The sequence below is a fragment of the Lepisma saccharinum genome, chromosome 1 (genome assembly GCF_977018435.1).
Source record: "Lepisma saccharinum chromosome 1, izLepSacc3.1, whole genome shotgun sequence".
Taxonomy (NCBI): domain Eukaryota; kingdom Metazoa; phylum Arthropoda; class Insecta; order Zygentoma; family Lepismatidae; genus Lepisma; species Lepisma saccharinum.
The window spans coordinates 144,153,245-144,173,332 of record NC_139229.1 but is presented as its reverse complement, the minus strand read 5'-3'; the positions used below and the strand labels follow the sequence as shown (position 1 = coordinate 144,173,332).

General features: G+C 38.6%; 1 protein-coding gene across 1 annotated transcript; it reads left to right on the top strand.

Annotated features, from left to right (window-relative positions):
- The first annotated feature begins 10,864 nt into the window (after positions 1-10,864).
- LOC145986375 (glutamate receptor ionotropic, delta-1-like) lies at positions 10,865-16,592 on the top strand. Its single transcript, XM_083120305.1, has 2 exons — positions 10,865-10,988; positions 15,232-16,592. The coding sequence occupies exons 1-2, from the start codon at positions 10,865-10,867 to the stop codon at positions 16,590-16,592; spliced, it is 1,485 nt and encodes a 494-aa protein (XP_082976431.1).
- The last annotated feature ends 3,496 nt before the right edge of the window (positions 16,593-20,088 follow it).

Here is a 20,088-nt window from a genome sequence, read left to right as displayed (position 1 = left end):
GATTTGAAGTCGTAAACTACGTGACATTACACGTTGTAGTTCTGTCTATTTAATAACATTGATTTCCATCAATATGTTGCTCGGAAATTTACATATTAGTTCAATAAAGATATAGTTTGGGGTAAAAAATACCAATAGAAATCAATATTTCACCATCGTGTTAAAAAAATTGCAGAATAACATATACAAAGTTTATACAATCAAGGAAGGAAACCCCTGCCATTTCTCCGAGAATAAATGTTGTACATTTATCTCGTAAATGGTTGCATGTATGGCAATTTTTCATACGCAAATTCCTATTTATGTAAATAATAGTAAAAATATATTTTCTATACCCATTTGCAACAAAAGTGAGGGATCTAGTGTGTGTGTGAGAGAGAGAGAGAGAGAGAGAGAGAGAGAGAGAGAGAGAGAGAGATTCAAACTCTATCTTCTTTGTAATGCTTCCTGTAAATCTAAGCTCACCCATTCCCCAACCCACAGTCTATGATGCACCCCCGAAAAAAGCACACATCACCAAACACCGTTGTTCTAATTTCTTTAATGAAATTATTTTTGGCAGACATGAGTTCAAGGAAAATTTAATAGCATATTTTTAAGTCTCTTTTACGCTCATATGCTAGTTGGAACTGGATGAAGGGTGTTAAGATGAATTCAAACCACTACATTAGGTCCTGTACGCACAATAAAAGCAAAGATCGAAATATTCATTGGACATTATTTATTTCCTTCTCTTATGAGGATAATTTACAAATTTGTTTACCAAAGTCTCAAACAAGACGAGAATCGCAGAGTAAGTCTCGGTCTCGTCACGACAAGTCTCGAAGGATCTGATCCAATTCTCGTTTCAATCTTTAAAAAGACGTCTCAGTCTCCCCACTTCATTCTCGTTGCGGAATCCTAACACACTAGGTGTAGCGGAGATTTTTTAAAATTTTGTTTTCTTTTTACTTGGCGTATACAGTGTTCTCTCCGGTAGCTATGCAGGAGGGGTCGAGGAGATTAAGACCCTACTGAGTCGCTTGGATGCTTTTACATAAAACCTGAGGATTTTATATGGCGCCAAGCAAACACGATGACGTATATCAAAGAACGTGATTTTGAAATTTTCTATGAAACTACGGAACTAACGGGGTTAGCCTCTGATTCTCCATTTCTTTGTCTGAAACGGGAGGCAATTGTTCGGAAGCTTCATGATTCTTTTAAAAAAAAATTCGTACACGAAAGTCACTATAGTGAAAATATGTCAGAGAACTGGAAAATATGAATAGTGCTTTGTAATGGACGGTTACGGATTCACCAAATTACCAAAGATAAACTGCAAAGGTGAGAGACAACCGTGTTCTGCTGTGGAATAGATTCAACTTAACACAAAGTTTTTCATTACAAATTGAAATGTTTCCGACCGCAGCGTTTTACACTTTTTGGTCCAAGTTATTCTGTACAGGGTGTACCAAATGTCCCTTTACCTCCCCCCCTTTGAATTGTAGACAAACCTGCAAAATGTTATTTTAACAGCATGCGTATGATGAGAGGATGCTATGCCATTAATTCAGACCAATGACCACCATTTACTCCAGAGGATCTGTGTGCACACGCCATTTTCATGGCACAGTATTTTTCGCCTCCAGGTGTGATGTGAAATCCTCCCATTCCATGGATCGCGTGAGGGAAGCAAACGCACTGCGAACAGCTTCTTGAAGTTCCCCAGTTATCTGATAACGATTATGGGCGACTTTGTGTTTGATGAGTCCCCATAGCGCATTATCACAAGATGTCAAATTTGGACTTTGGTGTGGCCATTTTAGAGGTGCTGGTAAATTTGGCGATCCTCGTCCAATCCATTTGTCGCTGAACACACCATTGAGGGAGGTATTCTCTTAAAATGGCCACCTGAAATCCAGATCTGACATCTTATGTTACGGAGGATTTCACATCGAACCTGGAGGTGAATAATACTGTGCCATGAAAATGGCGGTGTGCACATAGATCCTCTGGAGTAAATGGTGGTCATTGGTCTGATTTAATGGTATACCATCCTCTCATCATACGCATGCTGTTAAAATAACATTTTGCAGGTTTGTCTACAATTCAAAGGGGCGGGGGGTAATGGGACTTTTGGTACACCCTGTACAATGTCGATTAATTATTATAAAGAGGTAGGCTACTTCAATCCCTATGAAAAATTTCAAGAGTAAAATATACCGCCTTGTTGCATTCCTGTGCCACTGCACTACTCAATGCGAAAATAAGTTTCTAGAGAACTAAAAAAAATAGAAAACCCCCATTACTTTGTGGGAATTCTCAAATTTCTTGTCGCATGCTTACCGGAACACTTCGGACAAACTTGTTAATTGCATGCGCCAAAAATCTCAAACTTCTGGAAATATTAAAATGAACCGAATGTGCATATTTCGTTCAATTTGAGAGCTTCCTTCCTGCACAAAGCACACATCATCACAGTCAAAAGTTCGCCGGTCATGTACAGGGTACAAAAAATCTGAATCAATGTGTAGCGCAGAAAGCATTTATGAATTTTTCGTGAATGGTTACATTAGCCATATTGCTTTTTCATGATAATGCATTAAATGTGTTGCATGACTTCGCGCAATTCGATATTCTGATTGGGAAAGGGAAGGGGACAGATGTGAGGAGAGCAAAAAAAAAAAAATGGATATTAATTTAGCTGGAATGAAATTTGTTGCTTACGTGAGGTATAACAAGCATTACTTTCGTTTAGCTAATTACAAGGAGACGCTACCACTGCGCCATCGGGAGGCACACAATCGTGTATTCATGAGGACATTACACAAAAATGCAATTAAAATATGCTATATACAGGGTGTCTCAAAAGTAATAGCGCAAACTGTATAACCCTCTGCCCACAAACTGAATTGGTATCATTGTATGACGTCTTGCCTCATTTTGATTGGCTAACATGCTCAGAGCCATGAGGAAGAATCAAGCCTCCTCAGTCGGGAGGCATCCGTTAAGGGGAAAAGACTGGAGTAACTCTTACTGTACACGTCAATGGTGAGTGTGGCTATGCGATGGGGGATGTAAGTAGATTGGGGTTCCTTTTAATTCTTTAGTTAGATATTTATTTATTTGTTCAATATTAGGTTTGTTATTTTCAATTGATAATTAGAGTATTATTAGTTTCAGTATCCAGGAACCTAATCTATAATTCTCGGTCGTATGGCCGCTGGCACTACTCACGTATTGTCCCCCAATTATTAATCAATTTAAGTTGTAGGATATAAATTTATTTGAATTTGATATAAAAGGAAAGGGAAATACTAACTAGGTGTCTATTAGAATTCTATATTCTGGCGGGCCTCCCCCATGGCACAGTGGTAGCGCCATTGCCTTGTAATCAAGGGGTCCCGGGTTCGATCCCCGGTGGAGGCACAAGTGGTTCGGATCCCACTTTAAACTGTAGGTATAGTCCCGATTAGCCTTACTGTGCATAAAGTGGACTTAAAACACCAACTCAAACAAACAAACAAACTCTATATTCTGGCATCGTTAAAAGTAAAATTGAAAAGATCTAAGTTCTGGTTTGAATTCGTAAAAATAATTTCCTAGAAGAATGGACTGGGACAACAGTTTACTTTCACTGGCACTCTGTATAGCCTACAGTAGATCCTGCTTTATGCAGTTGAGATTGAGCGTGACTACAATGAGATGGGCCCTTTTTTACAGCTTAGTTACAACTGACACAGGTGAAAGTACACGATAATAGAAGCAAAAAAGTGAGTAAACATGGGTCTGCAAACGAGCCGTTTTCGAGATAATCGCTAATGTGTGATTACAAGCCGCCACTGACTTCATTGTATGAAGGGGACCCCTTGATTACAAGGCGAAGGCGATCGGGGAGGACCTCAAGGTTGGTGAGGGATGCCACATAGGCAGCTTGCGTATTGTATCGCATTTCAATTTCCAGTCTTCTAAATTTGACAATGACTGCAAATATGTATTCCCCGTATTCCTCAATAAAACGATGATAATATAAATGACTCATTCGTTCATATTTATTTTATTATGAAATAAGTTTCATATGTAATATTACTATTCGACATCAGCGTGGCCAAGCGTAAGCAGGCCTGTTAAGTGGTCAACTTTCGATATTGCCACTGAAATTCCCACATTCGAGTCCGTGCCTTCATCAGTTACAAGGTCGCAATTAGTCAAAAGTGGAAGAAAAGCGACGCTAGATAACAAAAATTCAGGAGTAGTTTATGGTGGCTGTGATTTCCTTTAACTTTTCTGAAAAAAATAAGTAGTTTTCTTGAAAGATAGTATTGTTGAATACTTAAAAAATAATAGTTACCCGTACTGTCATTCCTCCCCAAAGAAGACATCTGATTATGTCACTGCAATTTTATTTTGTTTGTTATTTAGTGTCGATTTTCTGCCACTTTTGGCTAATCACGAGGAGAGAATGAATGATGATATGATGGAATTGATGAAGGGATACTCACAAAGAACACCCATGCCAAGACCGAGAATCGAACCCGGGACCCATGTCGTTGTAGCGCGTGATGCTAACCACTCCTCCACGCAGGTCAGCACACTCCTATTGGATTAACCATGTTTATCGTATCTAATATTTGTAATTAACTGTTTGTTGAAGTTTATTTGTAATCAAGTAAGTCTAATTATGGTTAATTTCATGATAATTGTATTATCCAAGAAATGAACAAAACAATTTTAAATATCATGGTTGTCAACAATACAGTGTTTATTGTAGAGTCAAGCAACTGCATTGGGCGCGGGGAATACTGGATACAATTTTGAGTCATGTATTTAGGTATTTATCAAATATTTGAGAGATAAAATGAACCAATCCTGCACCACTGCGAAACAATGTGTCAACAATTACACACAAAATATTTGCTTGTGAGCTACGTGTTGACAATACACTACAAACTAACAGTGAACATTGTAATTGTGTTTCTATGTACGCTCGATTACATTACGTTGGACCGTTGGTGAACGACTAGTGCTGATAAGACACTGGACACGTTAATTACATGTGAATGCAAAACAACCGGAATTATCACTCTTATCCTGTGTGTGTCTGTCTTTATTATTAAGCTATTTTTGACGTGACAAACTACCGCAATTACGTATTGTCTTATTAGCAGCTTACATTCATGCATAGTAGGGCCCTATTAACGCATTTGCTTCTTGCAGAGTAGAGGAACTTCCACATTTTTGGCACGGTGAGAATACATGTTTGGGTCCGAAATTCCTTGTGTTATAAGTCTTGTGTTCACTTTTTTTCCGCGATAGAAAACTTCAAGATTTCTTCCAAAAGTAATATTTGACCTTATCTCTGAAGCATTCAATTATAATTTTTATACAGTAGGCTTATCTTCGACTGGTTGGTCACAGTTTCAAGAGTTTTCATCTGTTTTAAAACATTGTCGGTGGTTTTTATTTATTTAAGGAACACGTAAAAATAATTTTGATTGAGTCCTGAATAATCAGGGAATATTGATCAAGATCCGTGGAATCGTGGTATTTTCTGCCTTAAAATGTCCCTTCACAACTGTCCTTTCTGCCAATCCTCACTGTCGGAGAAACCTCTGATGTAATCGTGGAGGCACGTGCTTGCTTGTGATAGCTGTATTTACATGGAAGCGTCTAGAAGACTCTTGTCAATAAATATAGACTTATATATAAGCTATTTCTTGCGTGGTTATGTTCTCATTACGAGGGGAAGTCAGTAAATAAGTCACAAACTTATGTGGGATAGCTGAAAATAGTAGTTTCTAAATGTGTCATTATGTGGCAGCACAATGCAGTTTAGTGATATTCAGTTATCAGTCGCTAGATAGCACACATGGGCAACTCGAGGAGTGTACGTTAGAAGAGCAGCGTGCTGCTATACTTTTTTTGTGTGTGGAAAAAAGGACTTCCTGCAAAAACTATTCACAAGGAAACGTTTCCTGTTTACGGTGAGAAGTGTTTGTCGTGTAAATGGGTGCACATGAAACAATTAATTCTCGCAAGGACAGTCAAGCGTCGTCGACGAAGACCAACCTGGTAGTAGTCCTGTCCAGATTGCGACAGAACCAACAGTGCGGCGGGTGGAGGAGATGATTCGAGCTTGCAGAAGAGAATTGATGAATTAAGGTGGCTACTTCTTAAATATCCGCTTTACATCCCCGACTTAGCACCAAGCGACATTCACCTGTTTGGGTCACTAAAAAATAACCTAGGCGACAAACGCTTTGGGGATGATGAAGATGTTGAACGTAAATGTGACTGAGACTGAGACAGCAGCCCAAGGATAGACCCGTACCCAGGGGAGAGGCCATGGGGCCATGGATCCCCCTCGAACCCTTAAATATTAATGAACCTATAAAAATCTACAAAAATAACATCGTCGATTTTCCAAATTTGTAAAACTTTCAATTTTGTTCTTACATAAATGAATGTGTTTCTTGTGTAGAAGTCTCCAGTCTACAATATTGGGTAGTTTTAGTTTTATAATCATTGATGCAAGGCTACCAGACGTCCGATTCACCGATTTATTCAGGATCGTGGGTTATTTTTAATCAATGTCCCGACTTTTTCGAACTGCAGTCGTGTTGCGAAAATGTCTCTTTATTATTTTTTCTTGTAAACTAACATTCAGACATTTTTTTGATAATAATAATTGCTAATACGCAACATTTATTTTATAAATATATTATTTTCTAAACATAGAATTATCATGGGTTTTCAATGCCACTCTCATAAGAAAATGAAGGAAATTTTAAAACATTGTTAATTTGCAGACAACAAAACTATTTGAACTATTTTGTAATCTCTCTCTCTCTCATATATATATATATATATATATATGTGTGTGTGTGTGTGTGTATGTATATATATATATATATATATATATATATATATATATATATATATATATATATATATATATATGTATAATTTCGTTTCTGGCGCCTCCCTAAAAACAAACCTGGGTACGGGCCTGTTGGTGGAGATTGTGTTGAAAAATAACTGTTTTCAAGTGAGTATCTCACATAGTAGTCTTATAATAAACGTCTGTGACCTACTTACTCACTAACCCTCCTACACGTAGGTACGTTCCATGCCCCACAGACAAAATACATAGTGTAATGAGTCAAATATTGAAACCTGCTTTAACTAGACCGGTTGACACAGCTACAACTCTGAAACCATTTCTTTTCTTTTCTCTGTTTCTTCTACTTGTTTCTTTTGATTTTCTATTGGGGTACCGAATACGAAAGAAAAAAAATATTCTTTATGTTTCATGAGGAAAGCCATCTTTCAGAAAATCAAACCATTACCCATTACCATTTTTTCTCGGCTTATTCTCTTTCCAGGCATTGCACGAAATATAATGTCAGATTTCATACTATTTCCATCAATTGACTCCGGGACAATGGATGTTACTACTTGATAGAGAGTCTATTCATGCAGACGACGTAGTGTTTTTCTCATTTACACTGTAATGTAATTATCATTTCTTGCAATGAGACTTGCTGTGTTCGGAAAGAATAAGGAAAGAAGTCTGAAAGTGGGGAGAGGGACTTTGTCATCCTTGTATCACCACATTCTTACGCAGGAGCCCAGGCAGGACCAAGAAGATTTCATCCTAATACAATCAAACGTAGTCAGGGTGCGAAATCACTGCAGATTGGTGGGGGGGGGAGGAGCAGACAGACAGACAGATACACATACATACATACATACATGAATAATTGGTATAATTTTGCAAGTGAAAAGTACATTGTGCTATGAAAGTACAAAAATTAAAATGTGTCATTAATTGGTGGTATAGTTGTTTCATACTTTCCCGCATAGTGTGCTAACCAACCTCGTGCATGGTGCAAGTTCACCAGGGGCGGTGCCAGGGGTGCGCGAAGGGGTGCTTGCGCGCCCCTTAATTTTCTCCCGCCCCCCCTTCAGCACCCTCTACGTTCAACTGAAAACACTAACATTAATACGTAATATTATGTCATGTCGTCATATTGAGCGCCGAATGATAGGTACTGAAGTAAGACCGTTATTATTGTATGCAACAGGCAAACACTGAAAGAGGTGCCGATACTTTTCTGTACTGGCGGCAGCCTCTATAAAGATCAGAGGCCGTTTTTTTCTTTCGTCAGCATTGTTGTTATGAATTTTTTTCCCCTTTGTTTCTTCAAGTGGTCTGTTCGTGGATTTTGATAATTGCCTATAGTTTAATGTGAGTTATGTATTTTCTTCTTTGCATTGTTGATAAACGGTTTATTTTCAGCCTACTTGTTCTTCTTTACACTGGAGCAAAAATTTCAGCTGCTTTTAAGGTATCACCAGGTCGTGCTCGGGAAATTATTTAATGCAAGTTGTAACAAATAGGGTAGTTTTCTTCTTAATACGTTCTATGTATTTGTTCCACGTAACATGTCTAGGAAACGTACCATTTCAAGCTTTCTCAAAAACTGTTAGGAAGAAGCCCAATGTTCACGAAGAAATTGAACAGTTCGTTGTTGGGGATAGTGCGGCAGAAGGGATTTTGAAGATGACACAGTTGTTGTGCTCTACGCATTTTGTCTTGTGGCAGACGGAAGGTATAATGTACTATGTATTTTGTACCTCCATTGAAAAGGTTAAACAATTGTGTTTTTAAGAGCAGGTTGATTTTGTTTTGTATTTCACTACATAGTTCAATAAGACTGCAACGTGTATCTGAATATTTACACTGTATGACCACTTTCTTGGAGTAGAAGACTTAATACATATCATCATGGACGTCCAGAGGGAGGGCAAAGGGGGAGGCAGCATCTCTGGAAAATGAATGTCAATCTAATGTTATCTATTTCACACGTATATTTTAATTTCAGTCAGTAATTTATGTTAATCAGTGGCGGGGATTAGGGATGCAGTTGCCCTCCACTTTTTGCTATTTTTGCCCCGCACTATGCTAAACCTTATCTACCAAGGAAACGTGGGCCTCCCCGATGGCGCAGTGGTAGCGTCGTCGCCTTGTAATCAAGGGGTCCTGGGTTCGATAGGTGAAGGCACATAGTGGTTCGGATCCCACTTTAAACTGTAGCTCCAGTCCCTATTAGCCTTACTGTGCATAAAGTGGACTTAAAACATCAATTCAACCAACCAACCAAGGAAAAGTAAACTGTCCTTGCCTCCCCCCCCCCGTTTTGACACCTTGCTCCCCCAGTTTTGAAAGGTTGCATGTGTGTATCATGTTTTCCTTATTTTTAGCATCGCGCCCCCTAAATTTCTTTCTGCACCCTCTCAGCACCCCTAGATGAATAATCCTGGCGCCGCCGCTGAAGTTGACACACTTCACATAAGTTGGTATTTTTACTTATAACTACTTATATCTATGACCCACCAACCATCCCTGGCCTCCAATATCCTCACCCTCGCATACACACACTTTGACAGCAAATACTCAGGTAGAGTAAGGTGGGGTAAGACTGCGCGCCGGTTTTTCGAGGTGAAAATCACACACAGTTGGCTCCACTGCGCCACCGTTACTTCGTCCAAGATGGTAGCTAGCTGTGGATAGTGGTGAAGAAATTCGTTGTGCTGAGAGAGGTAAGTGAAAAGATTTTGAGGGTGTTTGCTATTTATTTTGGTACTACGTGTTTTGAGTACTACGTCACTGTGAATGTATACAATATTACGATATTGATGGATAGAAGAAGCTGTGTTAATGCCGAGTCCACTTTTGTATTAGTTTCCATTGCTTTGTGCAATGGCTGGGCAGCATCACGTGATTTGTTCAGGAATGCAGCACGGGGCACGACTGCGCACGTGCGCAGTTTTACCCCACAAGTGTGTGGCTTGCAAGGCCCAGCCATTAAGTAGATCATTTTTTGGTCCACTGAAGTCGTTTTATTCATCTGAGTGTGATAAGTGGATGAGTAACCATCCGGGTGGCCCAATCACAGTTTTCCAAGTGGCATCCATTTTTACAAAGGCATATGGGAAGGCAGCTACAGTTGGGAATGCCATGAAGGGCTTTGAAGTGACTTGATTATGCTCTTTCAAACAAGACATCTTCACTGAGGACGAGTTTCTTCCCTCTACTGTGACAAATGTATCAGCTCCAACTCCAGTTGAGCAGTCTTCAACAAGTGGGGTTAACAATACTGGACCATCCACCAATGACGTGCCACAGCAGGCAAATGTGGCTCATGCATCAGCTGAAACTCCAGGTGAGCAGCCCTCAACAAGTGGGGTTAACAATACTGGATCATACGGGCACATTTCCGTTAACCAGATATCACCACTTCCACGTGCAAAGCATATTCAGTACCGCCGACGAAAGGGAAGGCAGTCTCAGGTGTTAACTGGATCTCCATTCAAAGTCAACTTGGAAGCCTCGTTGGCTGAGAAGAATAAGAAGAAAGTTCAGGGGAAACAAAAACGGAACATGGTTGTTGAAGAAGATGTATTGACGAGTGGTGGCATGAAAATTGCACCTCGTATGAAACAGGAACCTTTATTTGTGATTTGTGTTAACGATTCCTAACCCAAGTGCAGGACGGTATTCACTGGTGATTTGTGTATCTTTTTATACAAATGTGACTCTGTGTAGAAAGTGCGCATTCTTACCCCAACTTGATCGCAGTCTTACCCCGCGGTGCGGGTAAGACTACGCATTTGCGTGGTCACGGTTTTGTAATTGTTTCATGCAGAAATGTTGTTCATTGAGATTTCGGAAATTTACTGTGAGTTAGCAAAGGATAGTGCAATGTGTATTGCTTTTTTCATGTGTGTCTGTAGTTTCATAGCTTGAATATAAAATTATGAACTCAAACTGCGCAGTCTTGCCCCACCTTACTCTAGCTATATATTCACGTCCATGATGGCTTCATTAGGTTTTGTTGTAAATGTTAAAGCTCTTTTATATATGGATTTGCGTAGTGATAAATGTAAGACATTCATGCTCAACATATCCCCAAGGACAGTTTTTGCATCACAGACAAAAAGTAAGTTCTTTCTGTGTATCGCTGATATTGACGGTGTTCACTAAGATCAAGATGTCCTTGTCATACATAGAAAAGTTCTGCAGGTAGTGGCTTGAATATATAAAATGTTCGTTCAAGCTTGACCAAGACTTTTATTTCTACACAGAAAATATACATACATAGAAGCACCAAACTATGTCAGTTTTTCAAAGTACTCCCCATGAACATCCAGACACCGTTGCCATCGTTGTGGAAGTTCCTTGATGCCTTTGACGTACAGCGGCGGCGCCAGGACTATTCATCTAGGGTAGCTGAGGGGGTGTGGAAAGAAATTTAGAGGGTGCGATTCTGAAAATAAGGAAAACATGAAACACGCATGCCTTTCAAAAATGCAGGAGCCAGGTGCCACAAGTAAAGGGGGGGCAAGGACAGTTTACTTTCCCTTGGTAGATATGGTTTAGCATAGTGCGGGGGCAAAAATAGCAAAAAGTGGGGGGCAACTGCATCCCTAATCCCCGCCACTGATTAACATAAATTACTGACTGAAATTATAATATATGTGTGAAATAGATAACTTTAGATTGACATTCATTTTCCACGGATGCTGCGTCCCCCCTTGCCCACTCCCTGGACATCCATGATGATATGTATTAAGTCTTCTACTCCAAGAAAGTGGTTACAGTGTAAACATTGAGATACACGTTACATTCTTATTAAACTATACAAAATAAAATCATCCTGCCCTTAAATTTTTGAACCTTTTCAATGTAACCCATGAAGGCACAAAATACATAGTACATTATTATACCTTCTGTCTGCCACAAGACAAAACGCGAAGAGCGCAGCAACTCTGTCATCTTCAAAATCCCTTCTGCCGCACTATCCCCAACAACGAACTGCAAAATTTATTCGTGAACATTGGGCCTCTTCCTAACAGTTTTTGAAAAAAGCTTGAAATGATACGTTTACTGGAACAAATACAAACTCGCATTAAATAATTTCCCGAGCACGACCTGGTGATACCTTAAAAGCAGATGAGATTTTTGCTCCAGTGTAAGGAAGAACAAGTAGGCGGAAAACAAACCGTTTATCAACAACGCCAAAAAGAAAAAAAGACATAACTCATATTAAGCTATAGGCAATTATCAAAAACGGCCGCTGATCTGTACAGAGGCTGTCGCCTGTACAGAAAAGTACCGGCTCCTCTTTCAGTGCTTGCCTGTTGCATACAATAATAACGGTCTTGCTTCAGTACCTATCATTCGGCGCTGAATATGACAACATGACATAATATTACATACTAATGTTAGTGTTTTCAGTTGAACGTAGGGGTTGCGGAAGAAAATTCAAGCACCCCCTCGCGTCCCCTGGCGCCGACCCTGTTGGCGTAGAAAGAAGTAGGTTGGTGTCGTAATCACTGCAGGACAGCGTTCTTGAGTTCCTCATCTGTCTGGAAGTGCGTCCCGCACAAATGCTCTTTAAGAGCCCCAAACAAGTGGAAATCACTGGGGACTAAATCTGGACTGTAAGGCCTGTGTGGTAAAACCTCCCAGTGAAAGTTGGCCAGTGTTGTTTGAGACAAATGGGCCGTGTGTGGCCTGGCATTGTCATGGAGAAAAATGACATATTTCGATAACATTCCAGGTCTCTTCTTCCGAACGGCCCCACATACAGCACCGTGAAGCAGTGTTGAGTAATACACCCTTCCTAGGGTTACCAGATCGCTGTAAGGGAAATGTAGGATGCAAAATTTCAAAACTTGCAATCATACTAATCAATGCACCTCTTACTACATGATTTAAGTGATACTTCTCAGAGAAGACATTTTTAATCAAAATTTCAGGTTTAGACAAACTATATTTATATTAGAGTGGACAGTCAAACTCTTTGAAATTATAAGGACCAGTACCAAACATTTTACAGAATTTATGAAAAAATAATTTCCCTAGTGAGTCTGTTGTGTTGATTGTAATGAAAGAATTCTCTCAACATTTGAATTATGACCTGTAATGGTAAACAAATATTCGGCAATTACTGTAATTTAAAATGATTCCAGAAGTTTCATCTTGGGTAGTTCTTAGATCAATAACAGGGTGTCTACCAAAATAATACATCCAGAATTCTTGATTTTTCTGGACTTTTCTAGAACTTTTTTTCCGTTTTTCTTAACTTTTATTTAATGAAAACCCCTACCAAAGGGCCAGTTAAGATAAAAACTGAAACTGAATTTAAGAAGAGAATTAGATCTGCTTTCTCGTATTAATGTATCTTGAACTGTGTTTGGCAGCAAGCGAGGCTTTGGCGTCTGGACTCACAGTCAGTATAATCTTATGTGTGACTTGTATCGGTTGTCGCTATATGTTTGCGATTACCCCTTTATCCATCTTATCGTAAAACCATTCATCCTCATCTTCACGATTAGCCAAAGAGACAGAAAAAGTGAAGTAAAATAAACTAAATCAACCAATCAGTCATTATGATAGTAGGAATTCTTGACCACAAGAATAATTTGTTGCCTTTTATTGACTTTCTTGACCTACTTGTTGATTTCTTTACTTTTTCTTGGCTTCCATGACTTTCTTCACTGGCTGACACCCTGAATAACTCAGTTCTCTATACCTCTTCTTTACAATCAAATTATATTGAATATTGAATAAGAATGGGCAACACCTTGTTCCATCAGTATAAACCCTAACGCAAGAAATTCTGCTCAGGCATTGAAAAGTGACGTTATCAGAAAGTGGTCCCAAAACTTTGTTCATTAATTGTTTCCGTTTTCCTGTTTGTTTAATAGCAGGACAAACTTTTTCTTTCTTTTTGTGCAATGACTGAATGAAAATAAATATCACTATTGAGTTTGGAAGCGCAGTCCATAGACTTGTAACTTGCATGACTTTTTTCTGTTACGTATTTTCCTAATTAATATTATGTGACGCTCAAAATGTAGGACATTTATGATATTTTTCAAATTCGTCCCTGAGGCCGGACATAAAGCTAAAATGTAGGACATGTCCGGGATAAACCAGACGTCTGGTAACCCTAACCCTTCTCCAAAAAATCCACATGGATAACACCTTTCATGTCCCAGAAGACAGTTCCAAAAATCTTACCGGCAGACGGCAGCGCTTTGCTTTTTTGGGGTGGAGAGGAACCCTTATGACACCATTCGTAAACTCTTGCCCGTGACAGTGTTTGTTCACCATACCGTGCTTGCAACCTATGCCACATTTCAGCAGGTTTCACCTTCTCCTTCACGAGAAATTTCATTATACACCGCTGTTCCACATCAACAGATACACTACTTGCCACCATCTTTGTTTACACTCCTTGGCATGCACCAAATGCGTCGCAAAGGATCATGGTTACTTGAAAGGAATCATGGTCTGTCCTGCCGAAGTAATGCAGCGCTACATTGATTCATTAATATTTTATGCACGAAAGTCTTGGTCAATCTTCAACGACCCTTGTAGTACGAGTTGGTACCCAGATCGTAACAAGCAAGGATTGAAAACTTTCATCTTGACTTCTCACACGTCTGGTTAGCACACTCTTAGAGGAATTTAATGAGATACCCACTTTTGCGTTTTCTTCGTTCTTGTTCTTTGCTTATTGTATGTTAGCAAATTAGCAATGTATTAAGTAGGATTATAGAATATAGCACTTCTGATAAATAGTATTTAACATTTGCAGATTCTTTATTATATCATATCCATTTCCTTTGCAGATCAAGAAATGAACTTATACTGGATTAATTTTTTTCTGATTGTATACATTCCTGAAGCATCTGGATCCCTTGAAACGAAATTGGAACTCTTCAACTTGCAATATTTAATTGTGGAAGTGATAGCGCAACAATTTTGTCTTGAGAAGTGTATAGCTATTATAGGCGATGAGAAGCTAACGATTGAAATCGAGAACAAAAAGAAATGTGTCTTGACACCAATAATTCATATTAACGAAAATAGTGGGAAATACTCTTCAAATAATCACAAAATTCTCACGGATACTATTAATTTCGGCTGTAAAGCTTTTTTCATTATATCGAAAAATATATTCTACGTTTCCCAGGCAATTCTCAGTGCAGCGAAGCAATCCGTTCAACGACAAGAGTTGAAATTCTTCTTTCTGTTCGACGAGAATGGAGATTTAGGTAATTTAGTTGACATTAATTTTCTCAAGTTATTTCCGTACAGTGTGGTTGCAAAGCGGTCTATTCCCATAGACAAACATAACACGGTATACATATTACAAACTTCCACCATAGGAAACAACTTATATCCAGAATCTTTACAAACCATTAATGTATGGGATAATGGTAAATTCCTCAGAAATGGAAGTTTGTACAAAGACAAGCTACTGGATTTTAATGGAAAACTGCTTAAGCTCAGTTTGTTAAATCACAGTCATTTGATAGTTATCAGGGACAACATTTACGACGGGCGAGACTACAGACTCATGAAGGAAATATCAAGAAAGTACAACTTCAGCTGGGAGTATAATGTTGTCACTGATGGCTTTGGAACTGTTTTTAAAAATGGATCGTCAATTGGTCTTGTAGGAACTTTGGTGAAGGGTGAAGCTAACGTTGCAGTTCCTGGTGCTTACCTTATGAAGTTGCACTACAATTTCCTGGAATTAACCACAGATTTTACACAGGTTGGCGTGAGCTTTTTGACACCAAAACCAAAACGTAAATACAAGCTATGGTCAATATTTTCGCCATTCTGTGCCAACATGTGGATTGGAGTCTTTCTTTATGTTCTAATCCAGTCACTTCTCCTGTTTACGTTTGCTCAACTGCAGTGGAAAATCTTCCGCAAAGAAGTTACCCCATTTTGTTCTTATCAATACTCCCTCTTAAATTCCATTGGAATGCTTGTTTGTGTTTCTCTTCCTTCCCCTTCGAATAACGTCTTACAGCATTTGCAAACATGGCTCTTTTTAACATCAATTCTCCTGTGTACAGGATATAACTGCAATCTTGTCTCTTTCCTTACGGTTCCAACCTTCCACAAAGCAATAGACACACTAGAAGACTTTGCGGATTCTGGACTGACGTGGGGAATTCATGATATTGCCTGGGCAGGTGTTTTCGCAGGGTCTAACGACACACGAATTAAAAGAATCCAAGACAAATACATCGTTTTGAAAAACCTGCAAGAATTCAATGACCTTGCATCTGGTGGTCACATTGCGGTTTTAGTTGAAAAATATAATCGGATTCACATCAGCACCACGGACCTCGAAGAAAACACATTTCAGCAACTCTACCTTATGAAGGGAGATGCATTACGTTTCCACGTAAGTATAATGCTAGAGAAACGTTCACCTTACGTTGAAATGTTCAACGTCGTCATTCGACGGTTGCGTGAAGCTGGTATCATAGACCAGTGGGACAAGGAAGTGTTTGACACATATAGACACCAGAAATTCCTGTTGCCAGTACTTGATGAAGCAGACATTGGAAACGAACCTGAAACATTATCTCTTCGCCACATTGGCGGGACTTTTCCATTTTCAACTATCGGATTATCATTAGCCACGTTAGTCCTTATTTGTGAATTCTTGACTGCTTACTTCTCTCTTAGGATTATTCCTTCTAGTTTAAGACAGTATTTTAATTAATATTTAAATACATTTGCAGTTATCCAATTATAAAATTAATTTCATACATTTTTATCGCTCCATTAAAATATATATTCCTATGGATATCATAACTGCATGTGTCATGTAAAATTTGTTATTTAGTTTTAAGAAAACAAAATGAAGAAACTGACAGATACGTATATCACTTTCTGAGCAAATCTTAATGTAATGGATTATATTCAGCGAGCAACTCCCCCTGTAATTCATTGCGCGAAATCACGCTCCGCCGCCATACTTCGGGCAAACTATCAGATCTTGCGTTGACAATATGCTGAGTAAGCATTGTGCGTATGGTCTTTGCCGAAGTGATTCAAGGTATGATTATCGTGATCATATTATGAGGAATGTGTAAGTATAAAATATCGCAAATTTCTCGCTGTTAGAAGGCTTCTCATGTGCGAATCTGTTTGCCTGACTTCATGCTATTTCTTCCCAAAGTGCACTGTGTGATGACGTCAAGTTGAATATCATCCAATGCCAGTGGCGGCGATTACAGGGAGGCGAGGGGGGGCAGTTGCCGCCCCACTTTTTGCTACTTTTGCCCTTGAACTATGCTAAACCTTATATACCAAGGGAAATAAACTGTCCTCCCCCCCACTTTTTGCTCTTTGCCCCCCTAGTTTTGAAACCCAATCGCCGCAGCTGTGCTACTTGCTATATGTCATAAAGGGAAATTGTAAGATTTTTCTCTCTCCCACGCGTTGTGGGTTTATTCAGGCCAATTCAAATTAATGTATTTGTGTATTATGTGCAATCTTTGATATTAATTTACGAAGATTCAACTTCAATGATTTAGTTTTTACAATGTTGGACTAAAATCCATTCTTTCCACCCTTTTATGTTTCAAATAGCGTTCTGTGAATTTTCTTTAGTCTGTCTAAAATAGCTAAAAGCATAGCAAATTCAAAATTGTACATTTTGTAACGTAATTAATGTGCATTTTAACAATATGGTTTGCATGCGTAAATACAATTGCAAGGTTTATTAAGCTTGTTATGGTATTTTTTTTTTAAAAAATGAACATAACGTATTTCATTTTATTTATTATTTGTTTAGCCGGTCATGCGAAACAAAGAAATAAATTCACTTGCGTGAATTTTACAATGTTATGTAAAGAATGTTTAAAATAGCTTCCATAAATAAAATATTCCTTGTTTCGTTGTTTTCATTGTCTACAAAGTTTATGTAAGATATGTATTTGATTATATAGAAGTAATGCAAACAATATACTTATATACATATATATGGAGCTCAATTAATATAGACTTGCAATCTAGGCTTGCAATCAATTAATCTAAACGTGAAACCCTTGGCAATTACCTCCACTAACTTACCAATCCCATATAATAAAAGATTTCATGGTAAGAAAATATAAGATAGACAAATACTTTCTTAATCACTCGACTACCATTTTTGCATCAATTTTTCTAATCGGGAATGGAAAATAATTATACTTAATTAATTATTTGTTGCGAACGTCAGTTTGACGTTAGTTCTCGATATGACAACAGAACATATTTCCAATTTTATGGCATTTTGCCACGATTAAGAGAAAAATTGCAAAATATTTCATTTTTGTTACCGTTTTCAGAAATCTTATTTTTATATTTGAAGACTAAAATTAGTAAATGCTGTAAGTGCCACAATAATTCAAACACCGTTTTCCACGTTAAACTGTGAAATGTACCATGCTCTATAATGTGGTAAATGTGAAATGTGGCTGGTAGCCCTCTACGTAGTTCAAAGGGCGTGTAAAGAGGTCACTAGTGTGCACGTTCTTACGGGCTGATGTGCGGAACGATGCGATTACCCAACACCTTCGCTTTTGGCACTTACAACGTTTACCACTTTTAGTTCTCATTTAATTTTGGTTGAACGCACATATAACTGAAGTAGATATCGTGATATTCAAGTAGCAGTTAAATATATGAGGGTAATTGTATTTTCTTTATTGACCGCCACTTCGGATAATCGCTTAAATGAGGATGAGTGATACATAGATGAAACTTATGAAGGGACACATGGAATAACTAGCCCAGGAAGAGATTCGAACCCCGAAGTTTTGGTGGCGAGACCGAAAGTTGGCCATTTAATGGGTCGGTCACAGAGTCGGTGAGATGTGAAAATAAGTAAAATGCAATTCTATGGGTAACTCTTTCTACCTTATAGAAACTAGAATTAGAAATAGATGACATTTTCTTTATTTCCACGATACAATTTTAAATATTGGCCACATATTAATTCTTTAAAAAAAATCAGAAGCATAAGCATTATGCATGTACGAACATTCTCACAAAACTGCTAAATACCCATAACATACTTCATGCTACATCTAGATTACTGTTCAGATATGATGGATACATTGCGCCTCCTGATTTTATGTTCTCGAGGTTTCACATATCTCTTCCTTTGTTTTCTGTGTGGCTGTGCTAGAATTAATGCCCTTTGCTTACTAAGCTTCTTTCTAAAGCTCAAAGTTTCTAACAGAATCATTATGAATGACAATCCTATACCAGTTCCCAGAACAACAAAAGCACCGGCCAAATTCTTCAGCTGAATCGGACGGCTTTCTTGTCCTTCTGTCTTGTAAGAAAGAGACAACTTTAGTTTCTTAGGTGTGAATTCATAAGCTACTGTTTCCTCCCAAAAACCTATTATCCCAGCTTCATCCAATGCGGTAATCACTTTATCAAAATTATTCGCCAGAGGAGATATTCTTTCGAGAATAAAGTGGTCGTATGCTGATATAGCAAGTTCCTTCATCAGGTAGAGCGACCTCAACGTATGTTCGCTCAAGTAATCGGCAGCACAGATATGCCCAGAAGGTAACTTCTCAGCAAGTATTGCTATTTTCCCATCCAAGGAAAGCGTGTCAAGTTCTTCATGGTCGTCGGATAGATAAAATCTATCCTTTATGATCTTCAAAACAGTGTTCATGGCGCTAGCAAAATGATCCCTCCAGTTGATATCGTCAATACCCCACAATAAGTTGGAATCAGCAAATTGTTCGACCGTTTCAATGGGATTTTCAAAATTCGGAACTGTAAGTGAGGCTACTAGATTGGTCCCGTAGGCTGTAACTAGCAGCGAGGCTGTGAAGGAAAAACAAGTTTGAATCCACCTCAGAAAAGTATACGTTGATAACCGAGGAGGCAAATTCACTAGTATTCCAACTGAGTAAAGTAATGAGTAGCTGTAATTACGGAAAGGATTACTCAGCTTACGGCGAGAAATACGTCTATGAACAAAAGATAATATATACATTGTCACAGAACCGATCAAACATAACATCATAACAAAGTACCACATGGAGTTCTCAAATGTACGGAAGACTCTCCATATCGACGACTTCAGTTTTGGTTTCGGTGTAAGAAACGTGATTCCTGATTGCAGGTAGTTAGTGCTAGCTTCCGTCCTTTCGTAAAATGTAAACGTCAGGTATACCCCGGGCAAGGCAAAATTGTACTTACCCTTA